This window comes from Patiria miniata, unplaced genomic scaffold (genome assembly GCF_015706575.1).
Source record: "Patiria miniata isolate m_02_andy unplaced genomic scaffold, ASM1570657v1 HiC_scaffold_6, whole genome shotgun sequence".
Classification (NCBI taxonomy): Eukaryota; Metazoa; Echinodermata; class Asteroidea; order Valvatida; family Asterinidae; genus Patiria; species Patiria miniata.
In genome coordinates, this window is record NW_024037073.1 from 2,570,400 (window position 1) to 2,597,044 (window position 26,645).

General features: G+C 38.8%; 2 protein-coding genes across 2 annotated transcripts; one reads left to right on the top strand and one right to left on the bottom strand.

The window, feature by feature from the left end:
- Positions 1-824: 824 nt before the first annotated feature.
- Positions 825-25,990, top strand: LOC119743093 (N-acetylglucosaminyl-phosphatidylinositol de-N-acetylase-like). Its single transcript, XM_038219444.1, has 7 exons — positions 825-1,086; positions 15,492-15,594; positions 17,033-17,123; positions 18,731-18,798; positions 21,170-21,201; positions 23,684-23,814; positions 25,573-25,990. The coding sequence occupies exons 1-7, from the start codon at positions 852-854 to the stop codon at positions 25,678-25,680; spliced, it is 768 nt and encodes a 255-aa protein (XP_038075372.1). The 5' UTR covers positions 825-851; the 3' UTR covers positions 25,681-25,990.
- On the bottom strand, positions 5,611-6,980 carry LOC119743094 (perlucin-like protein). Its single transcript, XM_038219445.1, has one exon. It carries the CDS (start codon positions 6,687-6,689, stop codon positions 6,150-6,152), a length of 540 nt encoding a protein of 179 aa, XP_038075373.1. The 5' UTR covers positions 6,690-6,980; the 3' UTR covers positions 5,611-6,149.
- Positions 25,991-26,645: the final 655 nt, after the last annotated feature.

The following is a 26,645-nucleotide window of genomic DNA, read 5'->3' on the forward strand; positions in this document are numbered from 1 at the left end:
GCTTTAATAGACACAACCCCCTGTGTCTAAAACCCGAAAACATCGGCCTTTGGGGTGTCTAAAATCTTGAAAATCCCCGGAAATGGGGCCGCAATCCGGTCGTACTCCCATACAAGGCATGCAGGTACGGTACGCGAGGTACGTCCATGGCAATAGGCATATTTCCCTTTTCTTTTCCTTCCTCCTAGGCGGACATCCGGGGGGGGGGGGGGTTCAAACTCCCCCCAGTTCTCTCCATATTTTTTTTTTTCATAGAAACTCATCAAAAATAATGCGAAACCCCATCCCCCCCCACTCCCTCCGCCCTGACACCCCATTTTTTTTTTTTAAATGGTAATTATTTCCGACTGTGTTTCAGCATCGATTTGCTGATAACACAACCCCCCTTATCACCTTCAATGCTTGTTTTCTATATACCACCTCAGAAAATGGTGATCCATATTCAGACAAAAATGATTCATATGGTATTTGAGCATGCTATAATAGGTTAATTTTCTCAATAAATCGGTTAGGGTAGGACCGTAGGACCTTCTTAAGCGGGTACCAAGTAACCGATTCTTGCGGCTTTTACAAAATTGAGAAATCGGGAATATCTCATTTAAGATTTTTATGGATTGCTCACCCCCCCCCCCTAGTCTGAGTATCAGCCCATAGTCCTGTCGGGTATATTACCATAGAGCTATATTAATTATTTTAAATAAAGCTATATGTGTACCCCCTCCCTGTCCCCCCCCTTCCCCTTCCCGGTCCCGCCCCCCCCCCCCCCCCAAAAAAAAAATGGCACACGGTACAGATGAATTGCGCCCTCTGTAAATTTTACAATTTCTGTGGCAGGAACTTCAAAACTCAACATGGCCGCTGCTGCGAGTGGTTTCGCGTATTTCTTCTTGCCTTACACAGCTATTTCTCTCGTTATCTATTACCTGGCCCTGCGTCGTAAGAAGCCTGAGAAGAAGAACGGCAAAGCCAAGAATGTGTTGGTAGTAACAGCCCATCCGGACGACGAGTGCATGTTCTTTGCACCCACGATTCTGCAGCTGGCGCGAGAACCGAACACGCAAGTGTATCTTTTGTGTTTGTCAACAGGTTAGCATAGCATACAGAATGGTCATGAGGCCAGTTCTAGCCCGACTGCATCTGGCCGTACAGTCATGACAGTAGTCAGTATTGTTGATATACCCTAACGTGGCGCGGCCCCTTACTCCTAGAACTATGAGGCTCCGCGTGAACTAACATAGGTGGATTCTGTCGGTTTTTAGGCCAAAATGATGAAAAATATGCCCTTTCCGCACTGAGCCAACCTGACACTTGAAACGTGCACGCATTATGATCGAGCGATGATTTTCAGTTCGCTCGGAGCGCGCCGCGGGGGGTACAGTACATGCACTTGTACGCATGCACATCATTTCGCTTGTACCGTACCCCCCGCGGCGCGCTCCGAGCGAACCGAAAATCATCGCTCGATCATATGCGTGCACGTTTCAAGTGTCAGGTTGGCTCAGTGCGGAAAGGGCATATTTTTCATCATTTTGGCCTAAAAACCGACAGAATCCACCTATGTTAGTTCCGCACAAGATACGTGAGTATGTCAAGAGATAAAGTACGGAGTATAGGGGCAAACTGTGCAGCAGTTCTGTGTGAAATGGCTGCATTTTGATGGACGTTTTTGTACTTTATTAGTGTTTTGTGCTGCAGGCAATTTTGCGGGCTTCTTGATCTATGAGGCTCCGCTCATGCGGAGCCTCATAGTTCTAGGAGTAGCGGCCCCTAACGTGGTGCACTTTGATTTTTCGCCTGTAGCGCCTAGCTAGAGCAAAAGTTTTAACTGAAATTTCACAGAAAGTGAAATTTCATCAAGTTCTAAACACTCCCGTTCATAAATCGCAAGTTTATTAACCCGTTACAAACTCACTACTTAAAAGAAAAAATAATTTTGGCGTGATTTTCCGATTTTATTTTCAAGTGCAAAGTGAACCCTTTAAAAATGCCCCGAAAAATAAGAAAATAATTTTCTGACAAACATCTGGCTATGTTTGTAGGTAAAGATAATAATGATTTATCAGAATTTATCAAGTTTACAGAAATTCTTAAATGTTAATTTGGAATTTTCCGAGATTTATTCAAGTGCGCCACGTTAGGGAACACTCCGCCAATTTGTGCCCAATTTCCGGACGCGACCGTTTTTGCATTTTGGATTAAATTTTATGAAACCGAAATTGTTCACAGAGGTTAAATAGCAAGCATTAAAAAGGTAAAAGTACCAGTATTTCACTGCATGAATTTGAGGTTTATCAACAAAGAGATTTGGCAACACTACACGAGGAAAGTTGGATATTAGCTTCGAAGTGCGCCATGTTAGGGAACACGACTATACTACTATCGCAAGCTCTGTAGTATGGCCAGACAGCCAATGCTCCCCTAAACGCTTAACTCTGATGTAGCGATTTTGATCGAGATTATCTTCTCATCCAGGACAGAAATTTCCAAAGTTAAGGTTCCTAGTCGTAGAGTAACTCATACTTTTTTGAAAAAACGTTCTTTTATATAAAAATCTTTATCTATCTGGCCAAAAGACGACTTTCAGTCATCATCTCCCACGAATATCGTCCCAAAAAATGTTCCTCCATGCGATTTCAAAATGGCGGCCGCGTTGTAATGTGTGCATTATGCGGGCGCGCTTGGGCAAGATTAGGAATATGCATTTAGTTCATGACGTTTGTCAGGCGCGCGGGGCGGCTGGCCATACAAACACGAAGTAAAAGTCAGTCATGAACTGAACAAAACATATTCATAATCGATCGGGTATTTAAAAAAAAAAAGAGATTTCACAAAAGTCAGTGGAAATTATTTCATTTTTATATAATTCTACATTCCATTTAACCATGAGCACAATGAGATATACAAATCTTCCACATGTTCCGTAATAATTTTGAATGTATTGGCAACTTAAAAAGATCAACTTTTTCTGTCAGTAAAGTTCCAGCAGAATTTCCTTCTTGTTTAGAATGTAACTTTCTTAAGGGACTCACTGGAGGGTGGTTTGAAGGATTTTTTTTCCCAAAGTGAAAATTTGATTTACATGTACTCAGTCAGTTTTCTCTGAAGTCATGGAAGTGGGTAAAGTGTTTGGCCTCTTCAAATAAACCTCGAAATGTTCCTCAATCTTTTTTTCCACTTACAAGGGCTGCATTCTTTTCCAGGAGAGTCCCACCCAAAAATCCTCGTTACAAAAAACATAATTTTGCTAAATAAACCACAAAACTGAATGACATTAATACTGTAATGGGAATCGATCTTTAATCTCCAGAACAAAAAAACCAAACTTTCCTGCATCAAAACTTTCCCAAAAAATGATTACAATTATGTTCTGAAAATATTCAAAGAGATGGGGTATCGTATTTCAAAATAAAATTTCTTTTTACAAATTGTACCTGAGTGGTTAAGATGTCTGCACTAGTAAGCAGGAGGTTGTGGGTTCGAGTCCCACCTGAAAAAGCTCCTGATTTTTTTCGTGCATGCTCGTAGAAATTACTTGCATGTTTTTTTGACAGCATAAGGCCGAAAATCCATGTGTCCATCATGCGTTACGCATAGTGGGCACTGCGTGAAAATCAGTTGTTTGATACATGTAAGTAACGCGCATACGTCCATGTGTCCGTATTGAGCATTGCATTGTCCTTACTGCGTTATCCGTTGACATTGTACATATATGCTTCAGGTAGCAATTTAAACGGATGACGCATTCAATGCTCATGGAATTTGTTGCCTGCAACTTAAAGAATGATGAATTGGTGGGGTAAAAAGATAAACATTAATGGTTGGTCTAAAAAGGAAGCAGTTTGTAAGTAAATGTTTTTTTGAAACAAACGAGACCTGCAAACGAGTTTTTAATTTTCTGTTAATAAAACATTGAATATTCATACCCTGTGTATTTTATTGAGAAGTTAAATCTTGTCAATGTTTATTCTGTAAAATGTGTACTTTGCCAAAACTAATCCAAAATGTAATTGAGAGTTGATTTTTCTACTCGAAAAACTAATGCTCTCTATTTGAGCTTTTATGTTCGTCAAGTGTGCAGAGAAATACGTACGGTATGCATGAATTTTCAGACTACCATCACCGATACGCAAGTTGTAAATGTACCACGCAATACACACAACGAAAACAGACACATCGATTTTCTGCCTAAGGAGTTTAGTTAATATGAAAAAAATTACATTGGGGCAGGGCTAAACCCAATATTAAGAAATAAAAATGTGCCATTTCAATACAGAATTCCTGATTTAAAACCTTTTCATGGTTACGGGGTAGTCCAGACTGCAGATTGCAGTACTTGACTGTATTTTGGAATTCTGTGTTTTAGGCCAAAAAAAAAAATAACTTGGTCTCTGGTCAGCACGCGCGTCGATTTTAATCATGTGCGTCAATCTCTTTTTTTTCCAAAATGTTCCGCGGTAGCTCCTCTATTTCCGCACCTCCTCAATTTTTTTTACCAAAGAGCACCAAGGAATGGGAAATTGCACCAAGGCAAATGATCAAGGGCACCAAGGCAAATTATGGAGGACACCAATGTACATGAGGACACCAAAAAAAGCAAAATAGTACCCCACCTTGTCTGTACAATCCAAGCTTGAAAAAAAAAAAAAGCCAAAAAAAAAAAAAAGCCACGTCGCCGCATCCATTCCGGAACTTTGGTCTGACCAGAGACCGAGTATTTATTTTTTTTGGCCTTATGTGGCTGTAACATTGATACAAAACATAATCACATTGCTATAATGTACAAATGTACAAGGTACATGTAATACGTTTACATGGATGGAAAATACTCTTTCAAAAAGCAAACTCTAGAGCATCTGTCATACAGTTTAGTTTTCCACAAACCATTCTGAAAATACATTACTTTCAACACAGAATATGTGTAGTACATGTAGTTTAAAAAAAAAAAAAATAGTCTACATCACAAAGAATAGTCACTGTCCATGATATTCAATTTTTTTAAACTAAAATTTAAGTTAATTTTTTTTTTTTTTGCTATTTCTAATGCACATCAAACAAAAAATTTGCCCATATTGTGTTAAGTTATGGAATAATAAGCTTACAAATTTGGAAATATTTGCTAACAATATTGGTTCTCGCAGTGTAAATTGGTTCCCAAATTATTGATTCTGCCCTGTATCAAAATCAACAATGTAGGGACGGAAAACCAGTGCAATACATGGCAGACCTGTTTGAGCGCAAAATAAACCCAAGACACAAGCATGTTTTTTTTTCTCTCAGAAGGTTGCTGGCGCAAAAACAAGGTAAAAAGTAGGAAAAAAATAGTAGATTTTTCTTAAAAGTATATAAGACATTGTTAATTTTAAGTTGAAATTCATCAGGAAAAAGTAATAATTTGAAGAGCACAGACAGTATTTCTTTATGGTGTATTTTCAATTAATTAATACTAACTTGTTAGACCACGGTTTAATTTTTCTTCTAAAATGAAATACATCAAAAAATTTAAATTAACTGTTACATAATTATCACAAAGATCACACTGAATCAAACTTGTATATTTTAGTGCCTAATTTCATGGAGCATTCGAAGAAAAAACATTGCTTGCCAAACGTTTTGTGCTAAGCGGCTATTACCTGAGATCCTGTCACATGCAACATACAATGTACATTGAATTAGATTTCGGTTGGTGATTAAATTTTGCTGAGCAGATTTCTTTTGTGCTCATCAGTTTCCATGCACCAGGGACTGTAGTCACTCAGATGTGTAGTTCCGGTGCACCATTCTTGTGACTTTGTATATTGTCCGCAGACAAAGTTTTTCCAATGTTTTATTTGTCAAAATGTACAAACCTTTGCACTGCTCAGTTTTCAACAACATGGAGTTGAAGGATACACTGTAGATGTAGACTTAACAAATGTTGACCCCTGCCCATTCCCAGCTAGAAATAACAATTCAGTTCAAGGTTCCATGGTTCATTCATAGTACACGTGTATTTTGGTAAAATCAGCAAGTGAACTTTTGGAGTTGGTTCAAAGTCAGTACATGTATGTCATGAGGTATTTTTTTATGACCCAAACCTTCACCCAAGCACATTTATTAAGTCCCGGTGCAAGGATGGGCTGATTTTTTTTTTGGGGGGGGGGGCGAAGATTTCAAGCTTCAATTGAGAGCACACCCGGAGCCGAACGCTTGCACACAACAGAGTAGTGCTTGTAATTGCAGTACACATCGTGCCAGCGCCCGTCGTTATGCTCTATCACCGCACAGTTCTCATTACCGGCTGCGTTGTTGGGCTCGCCGGTTCCCCAGTAACGGTCACGGACCTGTTTCCCTCCGTCAAGACATGTCCAGGCTCCTTCTGTCTCCAAGTCGTTGCAGTTTAGCCAGACCCCTTCGGCAGTAGGCACCGACATGCTGAGGATGAATGCGTTCTCCTCTGGCGTGTTTGGTGTGGGGAGCCAGCCGCCGATATCGGTGCAAGCTGTTGTAGTAGCGGCTGCGTAGCTATGAATGCCATCTAGGGTTTTGTAGCAGTGGTTTCCTCGTGCCGTCCACCCTTCAGGGCAAGCCCCAACTTGTAGTGTTTCACAGCGATGCGCAAACTTGCCCGTTGCTTGCATGTACACGAACAAGCTCCATTTTGGGCTCAAAATGAGCAAAATCAAGCCCACTTTCATCAAAATGCCAGCCATGATCTTTTGGGCAACTTATCAAACAGAAGTCAAATTTATTGCTGATACTGTGAACAATCACTGACCACTTTTTGATGTTCTCAAGAAAACTCTCTCTCAAGCTATGATATCACACGTGAAGGATCCTTGCGTACCACAATCAATATGAGCTGTGAACAATTTTCTCTTCGTATATGTACTCCACCTCAGACCGGGGTGATTTCTATTGACTATTCGCATATTATATGGTATTATATGGTAACCAAGGCAACAGGAGGTCTTGTGATTGGTCTTCCATTAGTGTGCAAGGTCAGTGAGAGATCTGTGTATAAAAGTTCGGGAAAAAAATTAGTGTATTGATTGGAAGTTATAATTTGCCCTACTTTTGTTACAGTGCAAATTAGTTTTGGTAAGTAAGACGGTAGGCAGGGAGGTTTGGAAGGGTGCAATGACTAATAGGTTAAATAAGAGGCATTTTTATTACAGATATTTTAATTTGGTGGTGTTTTCTGTAAATTTGTAAGTGTTCCTTGCAAGTTGTACAGTAATGTCATTTAAACGTTCATGTCAATTTTTTTTTTTCACAACATCCATTTGCATGTGCTGTTTTCTAACATATTACATGTAGGTAAAAATTCTGCACGATGGTCAAATAAATGCTTTAAACGACATGGCTTAGCTTGTGCTGTAAATTTTCTGAGGAGAGCGTGCTGTAAATCAGCAGTTTTTTCAGGCACGTAGTCATTGCCCGAACACGGACATATTGATAACTTCATCTACACGGTGAAATGTCAAATAATCGCATATTAAACTTGCGAAGCCTCCCTTCTGAAATAATCAATGAAGTAGAAACCAGGCGTAGAAGGTACAAAGATACCCCTCGAGATTTTATCAAGGACGAGAACCTCGTCTAATTTGGTAAATGTAGCGAAACTTTCTGGCACTGTTGATGTGCTTTCAGCCAAAACTGTTTGGTTGTCTGCTCCAGACTGTGTTGGATGTACTGACCTCAATGCTAACTGGACTGGCTAACATTGCCCACGCATTTGAAGCAGTGTCTGTCATCTTGGGTCTCTTATGATGCACATGCAGTAAACTCAATTTTGTGTGCACCATTCTTGTAACTTACAAATAACATTTATACTATCTGCAGACAAACGTTTTCCAATTTGTAATTTAAACTTTTGTCAAAATGTACAAACCTTAGTGCACTGCTCAGTTTTCAATAACATGGAGTTGAAGGATGGATGTAGGATTAACAAATGTTGGCCGCTGTCCATTCCAGCTAGAAACAACAATTCAGTTCAGGGTTCCATGGTTCATTTACAGTACAATTATTTGGTAAAATCTGCGAGTGAATTACTTTTAGAGTTGGTTCAAAGTCAGGACGTGTATGTCATGAGGTATTTTTTCCGACCCACAACTTCACCCAAGCACATTTATTAAGTCTAGGTGCAAGGATGTGCTGAATTGAGGGGCGAAGATTTCAAGCTTCAATGGAGAGCACACCCGGAGCCGAACGCTTGCACACAACAGAGTAGTGCTTGTAATCACAGTACACGTCATGCCAGCGCCCATCGTTATGCTCTATCACCGCACAGTTCTCATTATCGGCTGCATTGTTGGGCTCGCCGGTTCCCCAGTAATGGCCAGGGACCTGTCTCCCTCCGTCAAGACATTTCCAGTCTCCTTCCGTCTCCAAGTCGTTGCAGTTGAGCCAGACCCCTTCGGCAGTAGGCTCAGGCACCGACATGCTGAGGAGGAATGCGTTTTCCTCCGGCGTGTTTGGTGCGGGGAGCCAGCCGCCGATATCTGTGCACGCTGTCGTTGTAGCATCTGCGTAGCTATGAATGCCATCTAGGGTTTTGTAGCAGAAGTTTCCTCGTGCCGTCCACCCTTCAGGGCAAGCCCCAGCTTGCAGTGTTTCACAGTGATTCGGTAACACGCTCGTTGCTTGCATGTACACGAACAAGCTCCATTTTGGGCTCAAAATGAGCAAAATCAAGCCCACTTTCATTAAAATGCCAGCCATGATTTTTTGGCAACTTATCAAACAGAAGTTAAATTTACTGCTGATGCTGTGAACAATAACCGACCACTTTTTGATTTCAAGAAAACTCTCTCTTAAGCTTTGATATCATACGTGAAGGGTCCTTGCGTACCACAATCAATATGAGCTGTGAACAATTTTCTCTTCATCTATATGCGCTCCACTTCAGACCGGGGTGATTTCTATTAACTTTTTTGTATATTATATGGTATCATATGGTAACCAAGGCAACAGGAAGTCTTGTGATTGGTCTTCCATTAGTGTGTAAGGTCAGTGAGATCTATACATGATTTACTGGGGAAAAATGAGAGTGTCTATTGATCAGTGGGATAGCCAGGGTTCTCACTATAGGGAGGAGAGGGGGGCGGGCAATTTCTGTTGAACCCATTAACCATGGTCTTTTAGAGAACTAGTACATTTTCAGGGGGATGACAATTGTTTTTATGGGGGGCGTGTGCTCCCCTTCTCCCAACATCAGCCCCCTCCCCACCCCCCCCACCCCCCCCCCCCCACCCCCGGCTACGGTGCTGCTATTGATTGCAAGCAATAATTTTGCCCTACTTTTGTTTCTACAAATTAGCTTTGGTATATGTAAATGAAAGAAACAAGATATTTACCCATTAGCAACTGTACTACATTGTAGATATTATGTTTATTCACTGATTAATGCTCAGGCGGTTTTGGAGTGGTACAAGGAGTTACGGTAGGCAGAGAGGTTTGGAGTGGTGCAGCTACTAATGGGTGTATAAATAAGAGGGCATTTTTATTATCAGATACTTTGATTTGGTGGTGTTTGCTGTACACTTGGAAGTGCTCCTTGCACTTTTAGTTGTATAGTAATGTAATTTCACCGTATGTCAATTTTTTTTTCTTCACAACATTCATTTGCATGTGGCTGTTTTCTGGCGTATTTGTTTAAAATTCTGCATGATGGTCAAACAAATGCTTTCTAAGACATGGCTTAGCTTGTGCTGTACCATTTCTGAGCATAGCATGCTGTAAATCAGCAGTCTTATCAGGCACGACACGAATAGCAGTCCTTGCCTGAACACGGACCTGTTGATAACTTCATCTACACGGTGAAATGTCAAATTACCGCATATTAAACTTGCAAAGGCCTCCATCCCGAAATTATCAATGAAGTGGAAACCAGGCGTAGAAGGTACAAAGATACCCCTCGAGGTTTTATCAAAAATGAGAACAACGTTTAATGTGGTAAATGTAGCGAAACTTTCTGACACTGTTGTTATGCTTTCAGCCAACACTTTACAAAGGCTGCCGTCTGCTCCAGACTGTGTGTTGGATGTACTGACCTCAATGCTAACTGGACTGGCTGACATTGCCCACGCATTTGAAGCAGTGTCCGTCATCTTGGGTCTCTTATTATGCACATGCAGTAAAGCACAAGTTTTTTTGGCGGGTTGGTATTGGACTTCGTAAGTTAAAAAGTTAAGGCAGGGAAGACAAGAATTGTATTTTCAGACTACTGGGTACCTGGGAAAGTCACAGAATTTTTTCAATTTCCAGGCCTGGAAATATGACAAAAATCATGGAATTTTGTGAGGACAAATTTTTAAGCATCAAAAATCAACAAATTTCGCTAATACAAGTGTTTTGATTGCGAAAGACATTGCTGTTTTTGTTGTTTTTCTGTTTCTGTTGAGCACTTTTCACGGAACAAGTTTTACAGTTTTGATCTGCATTTTGATGAACTAGGTCATGGATTTTCATAATTTGGTAATGGAAAAGCCATGGAAAAGGTCATGGAATTTTATCGTCCTATATGTGCCGCAACCCTAAGACTAGTTTGTGAGATTTAAAGGGAAAATACAACATTTGCAAACATTGAAAAATAAACCTACCAAGTTTTTACAAAAAACCTTACTAGTATGTTGGTAAATGACAGTCTAAAGCATCCTGTAAAATTATGGTACCTGGTGTGAAGTCATTTTAAGAAAATGGTATTTTTGTATATATTTCCAACGGTTTTTCAACTTCTGCTCCAAATTTACCATTTGTTTCAGTCCAAATTGTGTTTGCTATTGGTAACATGTTCATGACCGGGTTCAGGCCAGCTAGACTGGTTCCTTTACCTTACAATTTCTGGCATCTATAAATTGATCCATTTCATCTTTAGTGGAGTCGGGGAACCAGACTACTTGAACATTTTGGGGTTTTTTTGGTTTTTCCAGCATTTTTGGACACAACACTTCAAACATGTCTGAGTAACAATATTATGATCTATTATGCTAACCCCTGAACTAGTTCATTTCTGAAAATTACAGCGAAAGCCAATGATGTACATTCCCTTTAAACAATCCCATTCCTAGAATTGGCCAAACTCCATAAGTGAAATAATCTTTATAAGTGAAAAATATATTAGAACATGATGGCAGATCAGTTACTTCGACAAGGCATTTGCCATTTAGCATACATGTATGTAGCAGCCAGTCCAGTTTATAAGAGCTCGATGGTTGCATGTAAATTGCTAGTGAGAATTAATTGTCACTGACCCACTTTTTTCCCCAGATTATTTGCAATTTTTAAGCCTCTAATGCTTTATCAGCTTAGTTACAATAAGGAGAATGTAAATGTTGCATAACAATGTAATTAACCTTGTGAATTGTGATGTGTACTGTATCATAAAATGATATTTAAGTAATTTGTGCCATTTTCCTTCAAATGTAGCTAACGTGACATTTCACTTTTTGTCGCAATAGGCATATAATTTTTTTGCAGCAGGTCTCATTAATCAATGGAGGCCTTTCTTATTGTCCAGTGATCACATGCCCTGATAATGAAACTTCAAATTACATTTATAGATTTATTCAGAACAAAAAAATCCAAATATCCCATATCTTCAAATTGTGTTTTGTTTTGTTTTGCTCTTTGTTTTCGTCTCATTTTGTTTGGTGTGCTTCATTTTGTTTGATTTTGTGGGTGTTGTTGGGTCTTTATTTGTTATTTTGTTTCTATTAAATTTATTTAATATTCACTTTCTTTTCCTCTTTTTCCAAAAGAACTGGAAATAATATTGGTGCACACAGTTTTGCCATTTAGCACATAGCAGCTAGTCCAGTTACACGAGCTCGATGGTTGCATGTAAATCGCTAGTGAGAATTAATTGTCACCGACCCACTTTTTGTCCCAGTTTATTTACGATTTTAAGCCTCTTATGCTTTTCAGCTTGGTGACAATAACGAGAAAATAAGGATAATGTAAAAAAATTGCATTACAATGTAATTATCTTTATTTGGTGTTGGCATTAAAAATTATATAAGTATTGTAATGCTGAGATGACTGATTTTCTATCCTTGGACCGGTTCTCATGCCCTTAACAAGAAGTCAATAATTGGTATCTGCCTTGCTGATTGATATGGCCTTTACCTGATCAACTCCCCAGCATAAACGTGTAGTTGCTTAATACTTAATACTTCATTTGCATTGACTTTTTACTAGTTGCTTAATATTTTACGAGCGGTGTAGAATCAATACTTCATTTGCCTTGACTTTTTTGTTTTGTTTTATGTTTTGTCTTTTTTGTATCTCTCTCTCGCTCTGTGCAAAGTTGGTGCGTGTTTTTCATTTAAAATCCGGGTTTTTTTTTCTGTTCAAAATTAGTGCGTGTTTTTCATTTCAAAGGAATTTGATTTTTTTTTCTCAGACATTACCATCAATTTTATTTTTAAAAATGGCATGGAGTATTGTTTAACCGTAAAAAATGCCATAAAAACTTGATGGTGACTTTAAAAAAAATATACTAAAATGTGACAAGGTTTACATAAGTTACAAAAAAAAACAATTGAACGGATTAATCTTACTATTAAATTCAAAATGTAGAGAAAAGTAATTTTTTAATCAAGTTTTCAGACTGTAGATTTTGACTCGACCGTTAATCTCTTACAAATGTTATTTTGTACATGTATGTGATTTCAATAAAGATAATACTAATTGTGATTAGACAGTGATGGCAGCAATTAGTTCAAACAGTGTCTGAGAAGAAAAGTAGTAATTTCAACTGAGTTGGAAGTTTACTCATCAAAATTCTTTGCTTTTTCCCATTTTTAAAATCAATCTACAAAAAAAAAAATTTACCAGTTTTTGAACAAGACAGCTATCTCAATTTTATTGTCTCGCCCGCATGAAGTTCAGGAAAGAGACCATGCAATCACTATGTCTGTCCGTATCTACATGTATGTCCGTATGTCTTTGTGGAATTTTTGTAAAAGTTTCGAAAAAATTGTCTCGTTGCAAAAGTTGAAGTCCAATTGGAACCAAACTTGGGTCAAAGATGCAACATGGCAACCTTCATTTGATAATGATGTCAAAGGTCACATACCAAGGTCAAAGGTCATCTGAGGTCAAGTTGTATAGTAGGCTGTGTAAAATTGGTCTCATTTCAAACAGGCGAGACGCATAGTTCGAGAACCACCTTGTTCCTGAATTGACAAGCATGAGTTCTGCACACACAAAATTGCACCCACAGCTGACTGTCTTCATACAATTGAACAATTGGGAAAAAAGTTTCAGTAAAGTTTGGTTTGCTTCATTTTGTTTGTTTTCATGGTGTGGGTTTTTTGGGGTCTCTATTTATTTGTTATTTTGTTTCTGTCAAATTTTTGTAATGTTCATTTTCTTTTACCTTTTTTCAAAAGAACTGGAAATAACATGTACAAAATTTATGCTTATTTGGTGTTGGCATCATAAATTATATACATGTACATATTGTGATGCTCCTACGGCTGATTTTCTGGCTGATTTTCGATCCTTGGACCGGTTCTCACTATCCATTAAGGCCAATACGATAGATGCCCTTAACAAGAAGTCAATAATTTATATCTGCCTTGTTGATTGATATGGCCTTTACCTGATCAACTCCCCAGCATAAACGTGTAGTTGCTTAATATTTTAAAAGCCATGTAGAACAAGAATCAATACTTCATTTGCCTTGACTAGTGGCGTATCCAGAAGGGGGGGGGGGGGGGAAGGGGGGCACTCCCCGGTTGATTTTTCTGAAAGATATTTTTTCAGTAAAAATTTCCATAAATGGTTCTAGAGAGTTCTTACATCAACCCCAAAAAAGAAAAGAGCTAAAAAACCTCCAGTATGCATAATATAATGGTCAGTTTTGAAGAGCGCCCCCATTTGGAAGATGGGTTACCAACCCCCCCCCCCCCTTTTTAGATTTTACGAAGGCCAAGTGTCCAGAGAAAAAAAACATGTCTACATTTCGGTGCGGGTGCCCCCCCCCCCCCCCCACATCAAAAGCTGGATACGCTACTGGCCTTGACTTTTTTGTTTTTGTTTTATATTTTGGCTTTTTTTTTCCCCTCTCTGCAAAGTTGGTGCGTGTTTTTCATTCAAAATGCGTTATTTTTTCCTCTGTACAAAATTAGTGCGTGTTTTTCATTCTAGACGAAGTTTATTTCTGCTTTTTGAAACATTACCATCAATTTTATTTAACAAAAATACCATGGAGAATTGCTGAATCGTAATAAATACCCCAATAAAGGTTGTGAATAAACAAAATTCTAAAAATGTTACAGGGTTTTACATATGTTACCAAATAAAATTTAAACGGATTAAAAGACATTTTAGTTTCAGACAGTTTTCAAGAATTCTTAAAATTGTGAACAACAGTTCAAAAGTTGACAGACAAAAGTGATTTTTCAGACTAGATTTTGATTTAACCATTATTCTCTTTAAAATGGTATTTTTACAAGTACTTTTATGTGATTTAAATAAAGATAATACTAATTGTGATTCGACAGTGATGGCTGTAATTAGTTCAGTTTCTGAGAAAAAAAATGTAGTAATTTCAACTGAGTTGGAAGTTACGCATTAAAATTCTTTACGTTTTCCCATTTTTAAGATCATTCTACAGACAATAAAATTTACCAGTTTTTGAACAAGACAGCTAACTCAATTTTATTCCTGAATTGACAAGCACGAGTTCTGCACACACAAAACTGCACCCACAACTGACTGTCTTCATACAATTGAAAAATTGGGGAAAAAGTTTCAGTAAAGTTCCTGCCCCTGTCTGGCTCAGAATAATAACTTTTTGTCAAAGGCATTTCAGAATTGCAAGGTCACCAACGCCCCCATTTACTTCTCCGACACAGAAACATTGCTACCTTTACATCGATTTAAACCTTTCAACCTTTGACAAGTTTTTTGTGGTTTGACTTTCAAAAAAATGTCCTTCAGTGAGGCGACAGCTGTATTATTCAAACATGATTTATGGGCTTACAGTTGGAGATCTCTTCAGGTGTTGTATATATTTTGGGGGGTAGTAGGAGTACCTGATACATGTATCAAAATCTGTATTATATTTATCATCTGGTCATTCTATAAATTTGGAGTTTACTTTTTTTCCTGTCCCTGTTGCATCTGACATCTATGATTTAGTAATTCTGGATGCACTCCTTGGTGTATTCTTGCTCCAAGAGTGATCATGTCAAGCAAATGACACCTACCCAACAAATAAAAATAAAAATAGTTTGAAGTCATTGTTAGTGACATTTGAATGGCAAATTACAGAGTTCAGAGGTAACAGGGACAGGAAAATGTCACACTTTGGTCCCTAAATTTACAGCATGACCGAGGTACATACTCCTTGGATGATGCAAAAGGAGGATTTATAAATTTCATAGGACGAGGGTTTAAAGCCACAAGGATAACATATCAAAATGTAAACTTCAAAAGGCTTTTGTATTCTTGTTTCTTACCCCCCATCACCCACTGTTCCACCCCCTCCCACCCCCTTGCAGGTGATTACTATAAGCATGGTGAAGTCAGAGAGAAAGAACTCGTAGCTAGCTGCAACATCCTAGGATTGAACAACTCAGAGAAAGTCACTGTGGTGAATAATGAGTAAGGAACAGGCTTATTCCTATTAAGGGTGAATTTGGTTGAACTCAGCATGTTCCAGATCTCGGCATGTTGAGTCTGACTCAACTCGAGTCAGATTCGAATCTCGAGTCAGAGTCCACTTTACTTGCGTTAGTCGAGTAACTTTCAGATGATGACTCGATTGAGTCAGAGGCTCATCATCACTGAGTCTTCAACCCATTAGCTCTTGAACTACATTTTACTTCATTGTATTTACCCCTGAGTGATATCAGGAATCCATTAAACATGAAAATGAATAGAACTGCTGCAAACTGCTTACTGACTGGATTGACCTAAAATACACAAAACAAACAGATTGAGAGGGCCTGATGTTTCGGCCTTAACAAGACCTTGTTCAAATGACAGTGGTACAGAAATAACATGTAGAGAAAACAAAAATTGCAGGGTGGAAGGACTAACGCAAAAGAGGGATTACTGTTTAAGCCCGAGTGGAACACATTCACAAGCATGTGTGGAACACGGAGTGGGATAACAAATTTATCTTCAATTAAACTTGATGCACAGTAAAGATGGAATGAGCACACTGTACACAAACTTTTCATTGATTGTCCTATTACATGTGCGTGCAGCAGGAATGGTGCGTGCATCTTATTAGTATAGCGCGTAGGCAGAGTGTGGTATGGGCTGTGCAATGGTGGGATAATGCCACACTGTTGTTGCTATGGTTCGACCAATCAGGATTTTTGCTTGAAGATAAAATATACCAGTGCTAAAAGCTCTAACACAAATTGGCTTGAGCCAGAATTTGACTCGGCTTGACAGGGCTTTACTCTACCTTGTTAGTGTATTATACATTTGTAAAAATCATGTGGTGCTTATATAGCTCTATACCCAAGGTCTCAAAGAGCTTTACAATTATTACCCCTGTTCATCAGGCCATGAGACCAGTTTTTGCAGCAGCTCGAGATTTATGGATTGTAGTCTCTACCTTCACAGATACCCATTTATACTCCTGGGTGGAGAGAGACAATTGTAGTAAAGTGTCTTGCACAAGAACACAAGCACCATGTTCCCCATTTGGGTAAGAACCCAATATCATGGCATGTGAGTCGAATGTGATACCGTAACCAATACCATAACCAATGTGATATCTATTGACTTGACTGGAGTCAATTTTATTGACTCATGTTCTGCCATTCTGGCAAAGTGTGCCCTAATCTGAGTGTTTAGACACAAAAGGACTCGCACTTGGACTCAAGTCCAAGTCCTTTTAACTTGGACATTTTCAACAAACCATTCTGTCCAGAAAGTCACATCCCAAAGACCACACTGTCAAGTTTTCGGACTTAATTTCATACTTAATAGAAGGCTAAACTACCTTGTGTTTTGGCATACTTTTAAGACTTGAGGGAAAAGAAAAAATAAGCATGTCAAAATTCTTTCCTTGTTTTTTTTTCAGGAAGTTGCAAGACAACCCGGATATTTTCTGGGACTCTGATGTCGTGGGGGAGCACGTCCTAAACCATACCAAGAAACATGATATCGATACGGTGAGATTCCATTTCAAGCTCTCACAAACTCCGTCTCAAGTCCTCCAGGCTCAAGTCAAGTTACAAGCTGTTCAAATAAACAATGGCACAAGTATTCCTTGGTTTATCGTTCATCCCCTGTTACTCTTGGCTAGACTTGTCAAAGGACCTGTGATTACCTTTGACCGGACTTGTGATGGACTTGAGTACAACACTGACATAATTATGCTCATTCTCTGCCGTGTTGGTTTACAGTGAAGTAGTATTAATAAATATTGTTGTAATTTGTTTCCACTGTGGCAGTAGAAGTTCATGCCCTGGACGTCAGTCATAATGCAATGAAGATGTCGTCCAACCTGGGTTAGAGTGATAATAACAACGCATTGAAGAGACAGGGTACCATGCACAAGCTAAAATAAACATAATACAAAATACGAAAGATCTGAAAATTTCGCCAAAAGACAAGTAAAAAAATTGGAGCATTTTAGCTGTTTATTTCAATAAAAAGGTTTTTGTTAACTGCAATAACAGTGTGAGGACCCAGTCTTTACTGCATGATAATGACCAGGTTGGGGGATGGCCGCTGTTTATTCCCCAGCCCAGTCATCACACAGTAAAGATGTAAACACTGTTATTCCCTAAAAGGACAACAATGCAAGGCAAGCCTTGTTAAGCTGGTCCCAGAGTGCACAAAATTGTACTGGGTTTGTTCAGAATGGCTCTTCATTTGAAGTCTTTTCTACACAATGGGCCAGACCGACCTACCACCAAGTGACATGTAGAACTCCTGCCCAAAACGGCAACAATATTCATCATCTGTTATTGACTTGTATCCAATTGAAATAAGATTTTCCAAAGTTAAAGACTTAGAAGCAAAGAGGAGTTTCTTTTTTCTTTTCTAAAAAAAAAGGAATTTACACAAAACTCAGGCTTTAGGTCCTAAAATATAAACTACACATACTACAAAAGAAAATACGATAAATTGCACGCAAACAAAATATAAAATTACCAATACAAAAGTAACATTATACAGATGCACTTAAAACTAGACAGGCCTACAGTTGTTTTTTTATAGGACTGGAAATTATAGTAGAGGGGAAATATTGAAATGATGACAAGAAAGAAAATGTACCTCGCTTTATACCCAACAATAACCCGAGACAAGAAAAAAAAAATCTGACACTTAAAAAGACAAGTGATAAATCAACGATCATAACCCAAGTAAAAAAGTTATTTTACAAATCCGGTTATAGGGCCTACTCTAGAAGTGACATATCAAAACACTGTGGCTCAGATCTGGCATTATATAACACATACGAAGCTACTGAATCCAATTTGCTAAACATATCAAAAAAGAGGATGTGCAGTTTATTTCTGGAAATATTGGAAGGGGCTACTGCCACATTGTTTTAGGTGGTGTCTTTTTGATAACTGCAAATGTTAGTTGGTGTTTTATGTTCCCGACTTCCCGAAAAATGAAACAAAGAGAAAAACAATTGACTTTTCCTTCCACATTTCATTTTAAGTAAAATTGACAGAGTCTTCAAGAGTTTAGGATGAAGAAGTTGGCTTTAAATTTTAAACCTGTATTCTAAAAAGGAGAAACACATTTCACCTTGTTTTCCCAGATCTTCACGTTTGATGGTTCAGGCATCAGTGGTCACAAGAATCATATATCTTGCTACACAGCTGTCAGGTATGGGAAGAAACCAAGGGTCATAGTTCATAGGTCATATGTCAGCTCTAAATATGAAGAACCAACAATCACGTACCAAAAAGAAAAACAGTTTAAGGGTTTGTAACTGTCAAATTATATGAATGTGTTTCGGCAATGATTTGATACAAACTCATTCAGGCAAAGCCTAGGTACTGTTGCCACCCCTACCCACGTGTGCAATTAGGATCATTTGCATTTATCACAAAAAAAAACCTACCAAATCATGATCATCGTGGAGCCTAGCATTGCACAACTGTAATAATGTCAAGGTTGATATAAGACACTCACAGCTTTGTGTTTGAGATAAATGAATTGCCATTTTACTTGTGACAGAATTTTTAGAGTTGCAGCACGATTGCAACGAAAGTCGGACGAATTTTTTTTAAAATGGCAGGTGGCGGTGATTCTTCGACTGTTTTATGACCAAACAAAATAATACGCTAACAGCTGTCGTATCTGCTGTTATTATCCTTGTCCGAGATGGTTAGATTATTAAAAATTGCCACAGTTAATGGCAAGACGACTGCGGATGTCGAACACAAATTATCTGTTGCCTTGATGCAGATCTCTAGCTGGCTGAATACAAATCGTCTTGTTTTAAATTATGATAAAACCAATGTGATGATCATAGGATCTAGAGCAAAACTCAAAGACGTCGTCGATTTCAGAGTGGAGGTAAATGACATTGTTCTGAAAAGAGTTCATAAAACCAAATGTCTAGGGGTGATCATTGATGATGAGATGAAATGGACTGATCAGATAGACAAGGTTGTGAGTACTGTGCAAGCAAAATTGGGTATTATTCGCCGGGTGAAACCATATATTCCGGCTGACTCTGTCAAATTACTTTATAATGCGTTTATCTTACCCCATTTTGATTACTGCTCGCAAATCTGGTCAGAAAGATTCAACATGCACACAGACAAGCTGTTTAAACTCCAAAAACGTGCTGCCAGATTAATTCTAGGTAAAGGGTACGATACTCCTTCAAGTGAATTATTTAATACACTAGGCTGGATGCCGATACCAAAACGATTTAACTACCTGCGAGCAGTACTCATGTACAAATGTACCAACAATCTTGCCCCTACCTACCTGACAGAAGATTTCATTAAAATATCTGACATGCACCATCACTCCACCAGACAAGCAACTGAGGACACCCTGTTCATTCCTAAATATAGATCAGAATGCTTGAAGCATAGTCCTTTTGTTGCTGGGGCTACTGTCTGGAATAGTTTAAATAAAGAAACACGTTCAGCAGCCTCAATTGGTTCTTTTAAGTCAGTAATGAAACTTAACTTTTTAACAGTTTAGGTTGCTTCAAATTATTGTTTTAATTGTATTTTTTTTTAGCATGTTAAGTGTACTCAATTTTATTGTTTTTATCACTTACAATTTTCTTCTTCTTCTTCTTCTTCTTCTTTTTTTTTTGGGGGGGGGGCGTTTGTTGGATTGTTTGTTTGTTTGTTGGGTTGTTAGGGCTGTTTGTTTGTTTGTTTGTTTGTTTGGTTGGTTGGGTGCTTGTTCATTTGTTTGTTGGCTTGCTTGCGTGTTTTGTTTTTGTTTTTAGCATGTTAGGGATGCATGTACTCATTTTTACTGTTTTTATTATTTACAATAGTTTTTTTTAACTTGTTTTTTGTTTGTATTTGCAAGTAGGACTTATTTTGTGATCTTATTCTTAAATTAAACTTCTTAATCTGCACTTTTGTCTATCGTCGTTTTCATATACACATTTATATTGTTTATGTTAAACCCGTTCATGTTTCTTTTATTTAATGATTATTATTTAACGGTTATAGTTTTATATGATCTTATTTCCTATTTGTTTTGATAGTTTTATACACTTTTAATCCTTTAAATTGTTAGTTTTGTTTTATTAATTTTAAATTATATGCTCAGGGCCCCGTGGAAGACCACATTATTTTGTGAACGGGCTACCCTGGTAAAAGATCAGAAATAAATAAATAAATAAATAAATAAATAAAAAATGTTGCACAGGTACCGGTACGCCAAATTTTTTGAGACTGATCGTAAGTTTATTGGGCAGCTGCAAAATAAATTTGGTGCATATTAAAGTCCTATGCATGGCGTAAGTTATGCCATGTTTCGTGAAATCGGCTGCAGGATATTTGCCTAGAAAAGTGAGTTGGCATATTATGCTTCTGCAATTACTGGAGATCACCATGAGTTAACAGCTACTATGTGCCTGGATTGGTCTGTAGCATACTCCATATCAACCCCTTTAAAATCTCAGATTTTGAGACAATGTTTTGCAGTGTTCAAAGTCTACCCACCAGATCTATTCTGCGCTGTTCACAGCTAATTTCTCGTTTCTTTATTTCAGGACCCTGATGGAATCACATAAGCTACCCAAAGGTAAGCTTTGTAACATGTAGGTTTGGCCAACATGATAGATGTAATGTGGTTAGATCCAATGAAATAAGATATTTGTAAGATAAATGTTTTTTTTTTTACTTTCTCACATAGGTCATCATTTTAATAGTTATGCCGATATTATATGGGTAAATAAGTATACATCCTATTGATACCATTATGAATGACTTATAATAAGGCCTGTTACTAAAGAAAGAGTAGCTCTGGCAACTTATGACTCATTTTGTTGGATTGGGTCACCAACACTGACTTCCATACTTACTGGACTGGCTGACAATTTTTGTGTATTGAAGCAGCGTCTGCCATCTTATCACCCATGATGCACGCACAGTAAATGCAAGGTTTTTTTGTGGGTAGTTGGTATGTGATTTCTTCTTCAGAGTTAAAGCGACACACATAAGAATTGTATTTTCTGACCCACTTTTGAGGTTAAATCAATCCCATTCATAGGAGTGGCCAAAAAATCAAAAGAATAGGGGAGTTGTTGTAATTGGAAAGAAAAAACCTCAACTGCAGAGTGTGACATTTGGGGAATCAGTTTCTTCAAGGCACATTTACAAGGGCGGATCGGGGGGTGGGGGGGTTAAGTGGTCAGAAATTGCCTCAGATCGCACCACAGAGCATCTAGAATCCAAAACAAAATTGGGGGCCCTTAAGCGGGCCCGGAACTTCACGCCGTAAATTTTTTGACCCATTTTTGGGGGGACCAACATTTTTTGGGGGCCCCCCTCAATTGTGTTCTGGACCCGCCCTTGGCAATTTAGTGGTCGGTGGTAACAAACAAGTGCGACACTGTTCATATTCTTGTTTTTGGCCATACACATGTACATACATATGTACATGTACATTCCCAAAGTACTAATATTTTTCATAATTTTGTCACATGGGGGCGCTCTTCCACAATAGTGTAGCTGCATCTGTCTTTCTATATTTCCCTATCATTTGTTTGTTACAAACTTCTTTGTAACCGTGTTGTTACAAGCACCAAATTATACTTCCTTCAGAGTGTCTCCATCCTTGGGAAGCACCTGTCATTCCTAGATCCTCTCAATAATTAATTAGTGATAACTCCCTTTGTTGTTGGAGGCACCAAATTATACTTCCTTCAGAGTGTCTCCATCCTTAGGAAGTACCTGTCTTTCCTAGATCTTCCCAATCATTACTTTATTGATACCTCCCTGTATTGTTGCAGGTACCAAGTTGTACTTCCTTCAGAGTGTCTCCATCCTTAGGAAGCACCTGTTATTCCAAGATCTTCCCAATCATTAATTTACTGATAACTCCCTCTGTTGTTGCAGGTACCAAGTTGTACTTCCTTCAGAGTGTCTCCATCCTTAGGAAGTACCTGTCATTCCTAGATCTTCCCAATCATTAAATTACTGATAAATCCCTCTGTTGTTGCAGGTACCAAGTTGTACTTCCTTCAGAGTGTCTCCATCCTTAGGAAGTACCTGTCATTCCTAGATCTTCCCAATCATTAAATTACTGATAAATCCCTCTGTTGTTGCAGGTACCAAGTTGTACTTCCTTCAGAGTGTCTCCATCCTTAGGAAGTACCTGTCATTCCTAGATCTTCCCAATCATTAAATTACTGATAAATCCCTCTGTTGTTGCAGGTACCAAGTTGTACTTCCTTCAGAGTGTCTCCATCCTTAGGAAGTACCTGTCATTCCTAGATCTTCCCAATCATTAAATTACTGATAAATCCCTCTGTTGTTGCAGGTACCAAGTTGTACTTCCTTCAGAGTGTCTCCATCCTTAGGAAGTACCTGTCATTCCTAGATCTTCCCAATCATTAAATTACTGATAAATCCCTCTGTTGTTGCAGGTACCAAGTTGTACTTCCTTCAGAGTGTCTCCATCCTTAGGAAGTACCTGTCATTCCTAGATCTTCCCAATCATTAAATTACTGATAAATCCCTCTGTTGTTGCAGGTACCAAGTTGTACTTCCTTCAGAGTGTCTCCATCCTTAGGAAGTACCTGTCATTCCTAGATCTTCCCAATCATTAATTTACTGATAAATCCCTCTGTTGTTGCAGGTACCAAGTTATACTTCCTTCAGAGTGTCTCCATCCTTAGGAAGTACCTGTCTTTCCTAGATCTTCCCAATCATTAGTTTACTGATAACTCCCTCTGTTGTTGCAGGTACCAAGTTGTACTTCCTTCAGAGTGTCTCCATCCTTAGGAAGTACCTGTCTTTCCTAGATCTTCCCAATCATTAGTTTACTGATAACTCCCTGTATTGTTGCAGGTACCAAGTTGTACTTCCTTCAGAGTGTCTCCATCCTTAGGAAGTACCTGTCATTCCTAGATCTTCCCAATCATTAGTTTACTGATAACTCCCTCTGTTGTTGCAGGTACCAAGTTGTACTTCCTTCAGAGTGTCTCCATCCTTAGGAAGTACCTGTCTTTCCTAGATCTTCCCAATCATTAGTTTACTGATAACTCCCTGTATTGTTGCAGGTACCAAGTTGTACTTCCTTCAGAGTGTCTCCATTCTCAGGAAGTACCTGTCTTTCCTTGATCTCCCCTTCAGCATGCTGCTTCACAGACACATGTTCCTGGCTGGGCCTAGTGATGTTTGGATAGCTCAGGTAGGTGTCAACCACTTATGCGTGGACTCAGCCACAGTATTCGGTTCCATTTTAATCCTGTGACAATTCATCACATGTCAATTATAAGTCAGCCAGTCCTGTGACTTAACTTGTAATTTGTCTTGTGATTGACTTGCGACGTGAATTTTTATTAATTCGTAATTGACACTATTTTAGCCACAAAATGTGTGAGTGCTTCAGTTTTAATGACTAAATATGGCGTCATTTTTAAAAACATTTGTACAAAGAACAATAACCACTCTGACTGGAAAGTTGACCATTATTTTTGCTGGTTCCAGAGGGCCAGCCTAGTGCCCTCTACGTACCTGTGTCACTGACTAACCTATCTGACTGATTGACTGTCACTTGTGACATAGAAGACTAGTTGTAAGCTGGTGAAGAGAGCCGGGCAGTGCTATCATACAGGATTACCCTTTAATGCCACTGAATGGTCTAAGTCTGGCCCGTTGTGTACACCGGATGCATGAAAAGACCAGTGAATAAACCATTCTCGAGCAATGGAATAGAATTGTGTGTGCTTTGGGACCAGCTTTACTAGGCTTTCCTTGTCTTGTTGAATATTTTCTTTTATAACACCTCACCCACAGATTCTGTGTCTTGATTGGCCGAGAGCGAGTCACATGGTACTTTCTATTTTTGCTGTCTTTCAGTGCACGGCCAAAAGTACTATACCATTAGCAACCACTATACCATTAGCATTACCAAAGTACTGTACCATGGCGCGGTATTTGTGTGCAAATGCATGCTGGTTTGAGCGTTGCGCGTAGCGCGTGTTGTTTCCAAAAGAGCGCGCGACAGAGTTGGGTTCAAACACTTCATGAAGGGGTGGTTTGGAAGAGAGAAATATATTTCCCACCAATTTTGTATTGAAAGTGAACTTTAATTGTGTTCAGATTTAAATAATTTAAAATATTAAAACCAAGCAGAATCTGTGGGTGAAGTGTTATAAAACAAATATTGAATGCTTTATCTCTTGGAAAAGTAAAACTAGCCTCCAGAGGTGATCCATGGAGCATTCTATTTTCCCGAGGCAAAGCCTTGGGAATATAGAATGTCCATGGATCACCTCGGGAGGCTAGTTTTACTTCACCACTCAAAGGATTCAATATTTGTATACTATCAGCTTTATCAGGAAAGAAATATAAGCACCAAAACACATTTAGAAAAATAAATACACACTATACTTGAAATTCAAAGGGAAATAATAAAACTTCAAAAATGGACTGAAGCTGCATGGGTTGTGATTTTTCCGTGTAGGATTAACCCATTAGTCTTTATACTGCCCCAAACCGTCCTAAGGGCTCCATGTGTCAGCAAATGCGGGCGCTTTTTTACCACTTTTGAGAGCCCCTTGGACGGGATACACAGGGTGTGCGCACGACTTTCTGTGCCAAAGCTATTAGCCACAGCATCTTCGCGTGAGCGTCAGGCGTCGTCAGCGCGCAAATGCGTTCAAATTTTTCTTTCGATGGTCTCCCAGACTAATCCCCGAACCCAATAACTTTGAATAATTTTCTGGCCGTTGGAGGGGTACTTGTGCACAGAGCCCATAACTCACTGTACCGCCTGAAACTGCCATAGCACTATGTGGTTTTATGGATTCTTCAGAAAAAGTACAATGTTATACAATCATACTACAGGTACAAATGGGTTAGTGTCATCAACTGTTTCATAAACTCTGTCGTGCTGTTATTCAGATAATAATGCCTTGTGTGTCATGTATTTTCTCTGTTTCAGCGAGCAATGCGTGCCCACGCCAGTCAGTTTGTCTGGTTCCGTGTTCTCTACATCTTCTTCTCCCGCTACATGATCGTCAACGGCTATCACAAAAAGAGTGTGCACTAGGTACCAGGATGGCAGAGGGTGATGTTACAATTGGACTTTAAATTCATGTTTTAGACTACATGTATTCACCACATTTGTCTCCCAAAAGGGATGGGTTCAGTCCAGTTTTGTACTAGGCTTGGCAAATTGTAGCTTGGAATCGAGTATAATAATACAAACCATACTTTGAAATGGAACAGGGATTCTGGGTTTTTTTTAGGTACCAGTGCCTAGTGGCAACAAATCTATCCCCTACTCCAAAATTGATTCCAGACAATTCAATATTATGAAGCCCGGGAAGGGACAGGTTGGAAATGTTTTTTGTAATTTGCTAATTCATTCCCATGAATTACTAATTCGTTCGCACGAATTGCTAAGCCGTTCGCATGAATTGCTAACTCGTTAACACGAATTGTTATTTCGTTCGCAGAAATTACTAATTCATTCGCAGGTATTGCTAACTCGTTCGCACGAATTGCTATTTCATTCGCACGAATTGCTAATTCGCTCACACGAATTACCAACTCGTTCCCACGAATTACCAACGCGTTCCCGGATCCATGAGTTAGCAATTCGTTCCTACGAATTAGAAAAATCGTGGGAACGAAATAGTAAATCGTGCGAACGATTTAGCAATTCGTGAAAACGAAATAGCAATTCATACAAACGAAATAGCAATTTGTGGAGACGAGTTAGCAATTCGTGGGAACGTATTAGTAATTCGTGGGAACGAGTTAGCTATTCGTGCGAACGAATTAGTAATTCGTGGGAATGAGTTAGCAATTGGTGGGAACGAATTAGCAAATTACAAAAACATTTCCACCCTGTCCCTTCCCGGGCTTCATACAAAATTAAGTTTGTCTGGTAAATCATCACGTTTGAGAGAATTTACAAAGATGATGTTGCACTGTATTCCATTTATGATATTTCAGAGGTTTTCCATGGCCTTTCGGATGGTTAATGTTGGAGTCCATTCCAAATCATTA

What these genes read in the sequence shown, in the direction of transcription:
- LOC119743094 (XM_038219445.1), bottom strand. Translation starts at nt 6,689, where the DNA reads ATGGCTGGCATTTTGATGAAAGTGGGCTTGATTTTGCTCATTTTGAGC.
- LOC119743093 (XM_038219444.1), top strand. Translation starts at nt 852, where the DNA reads ATGGCCGCTGCTGCGAGTGGTTTCGCGTATTTCTTCTTGCCTTACACA. An exon ending in AGAAACATGATATCGATACG is followed by an intron (nt 17,124 to 18,730) that starts GTGAGATTCCAT and finishes TTGTTTTCCCAG; the next exon opens with ATCTTCACGTTTGATGGTTC. An exon ending in ATCACATAAGCTACCCAAAG is followed by an intron (nt 21,202 to 23,683) that starts GTAAGCTTTGTA and finishes GTATTGTTGCAG; the next exon opens with GTACCAAGTTGTACTTCCTT.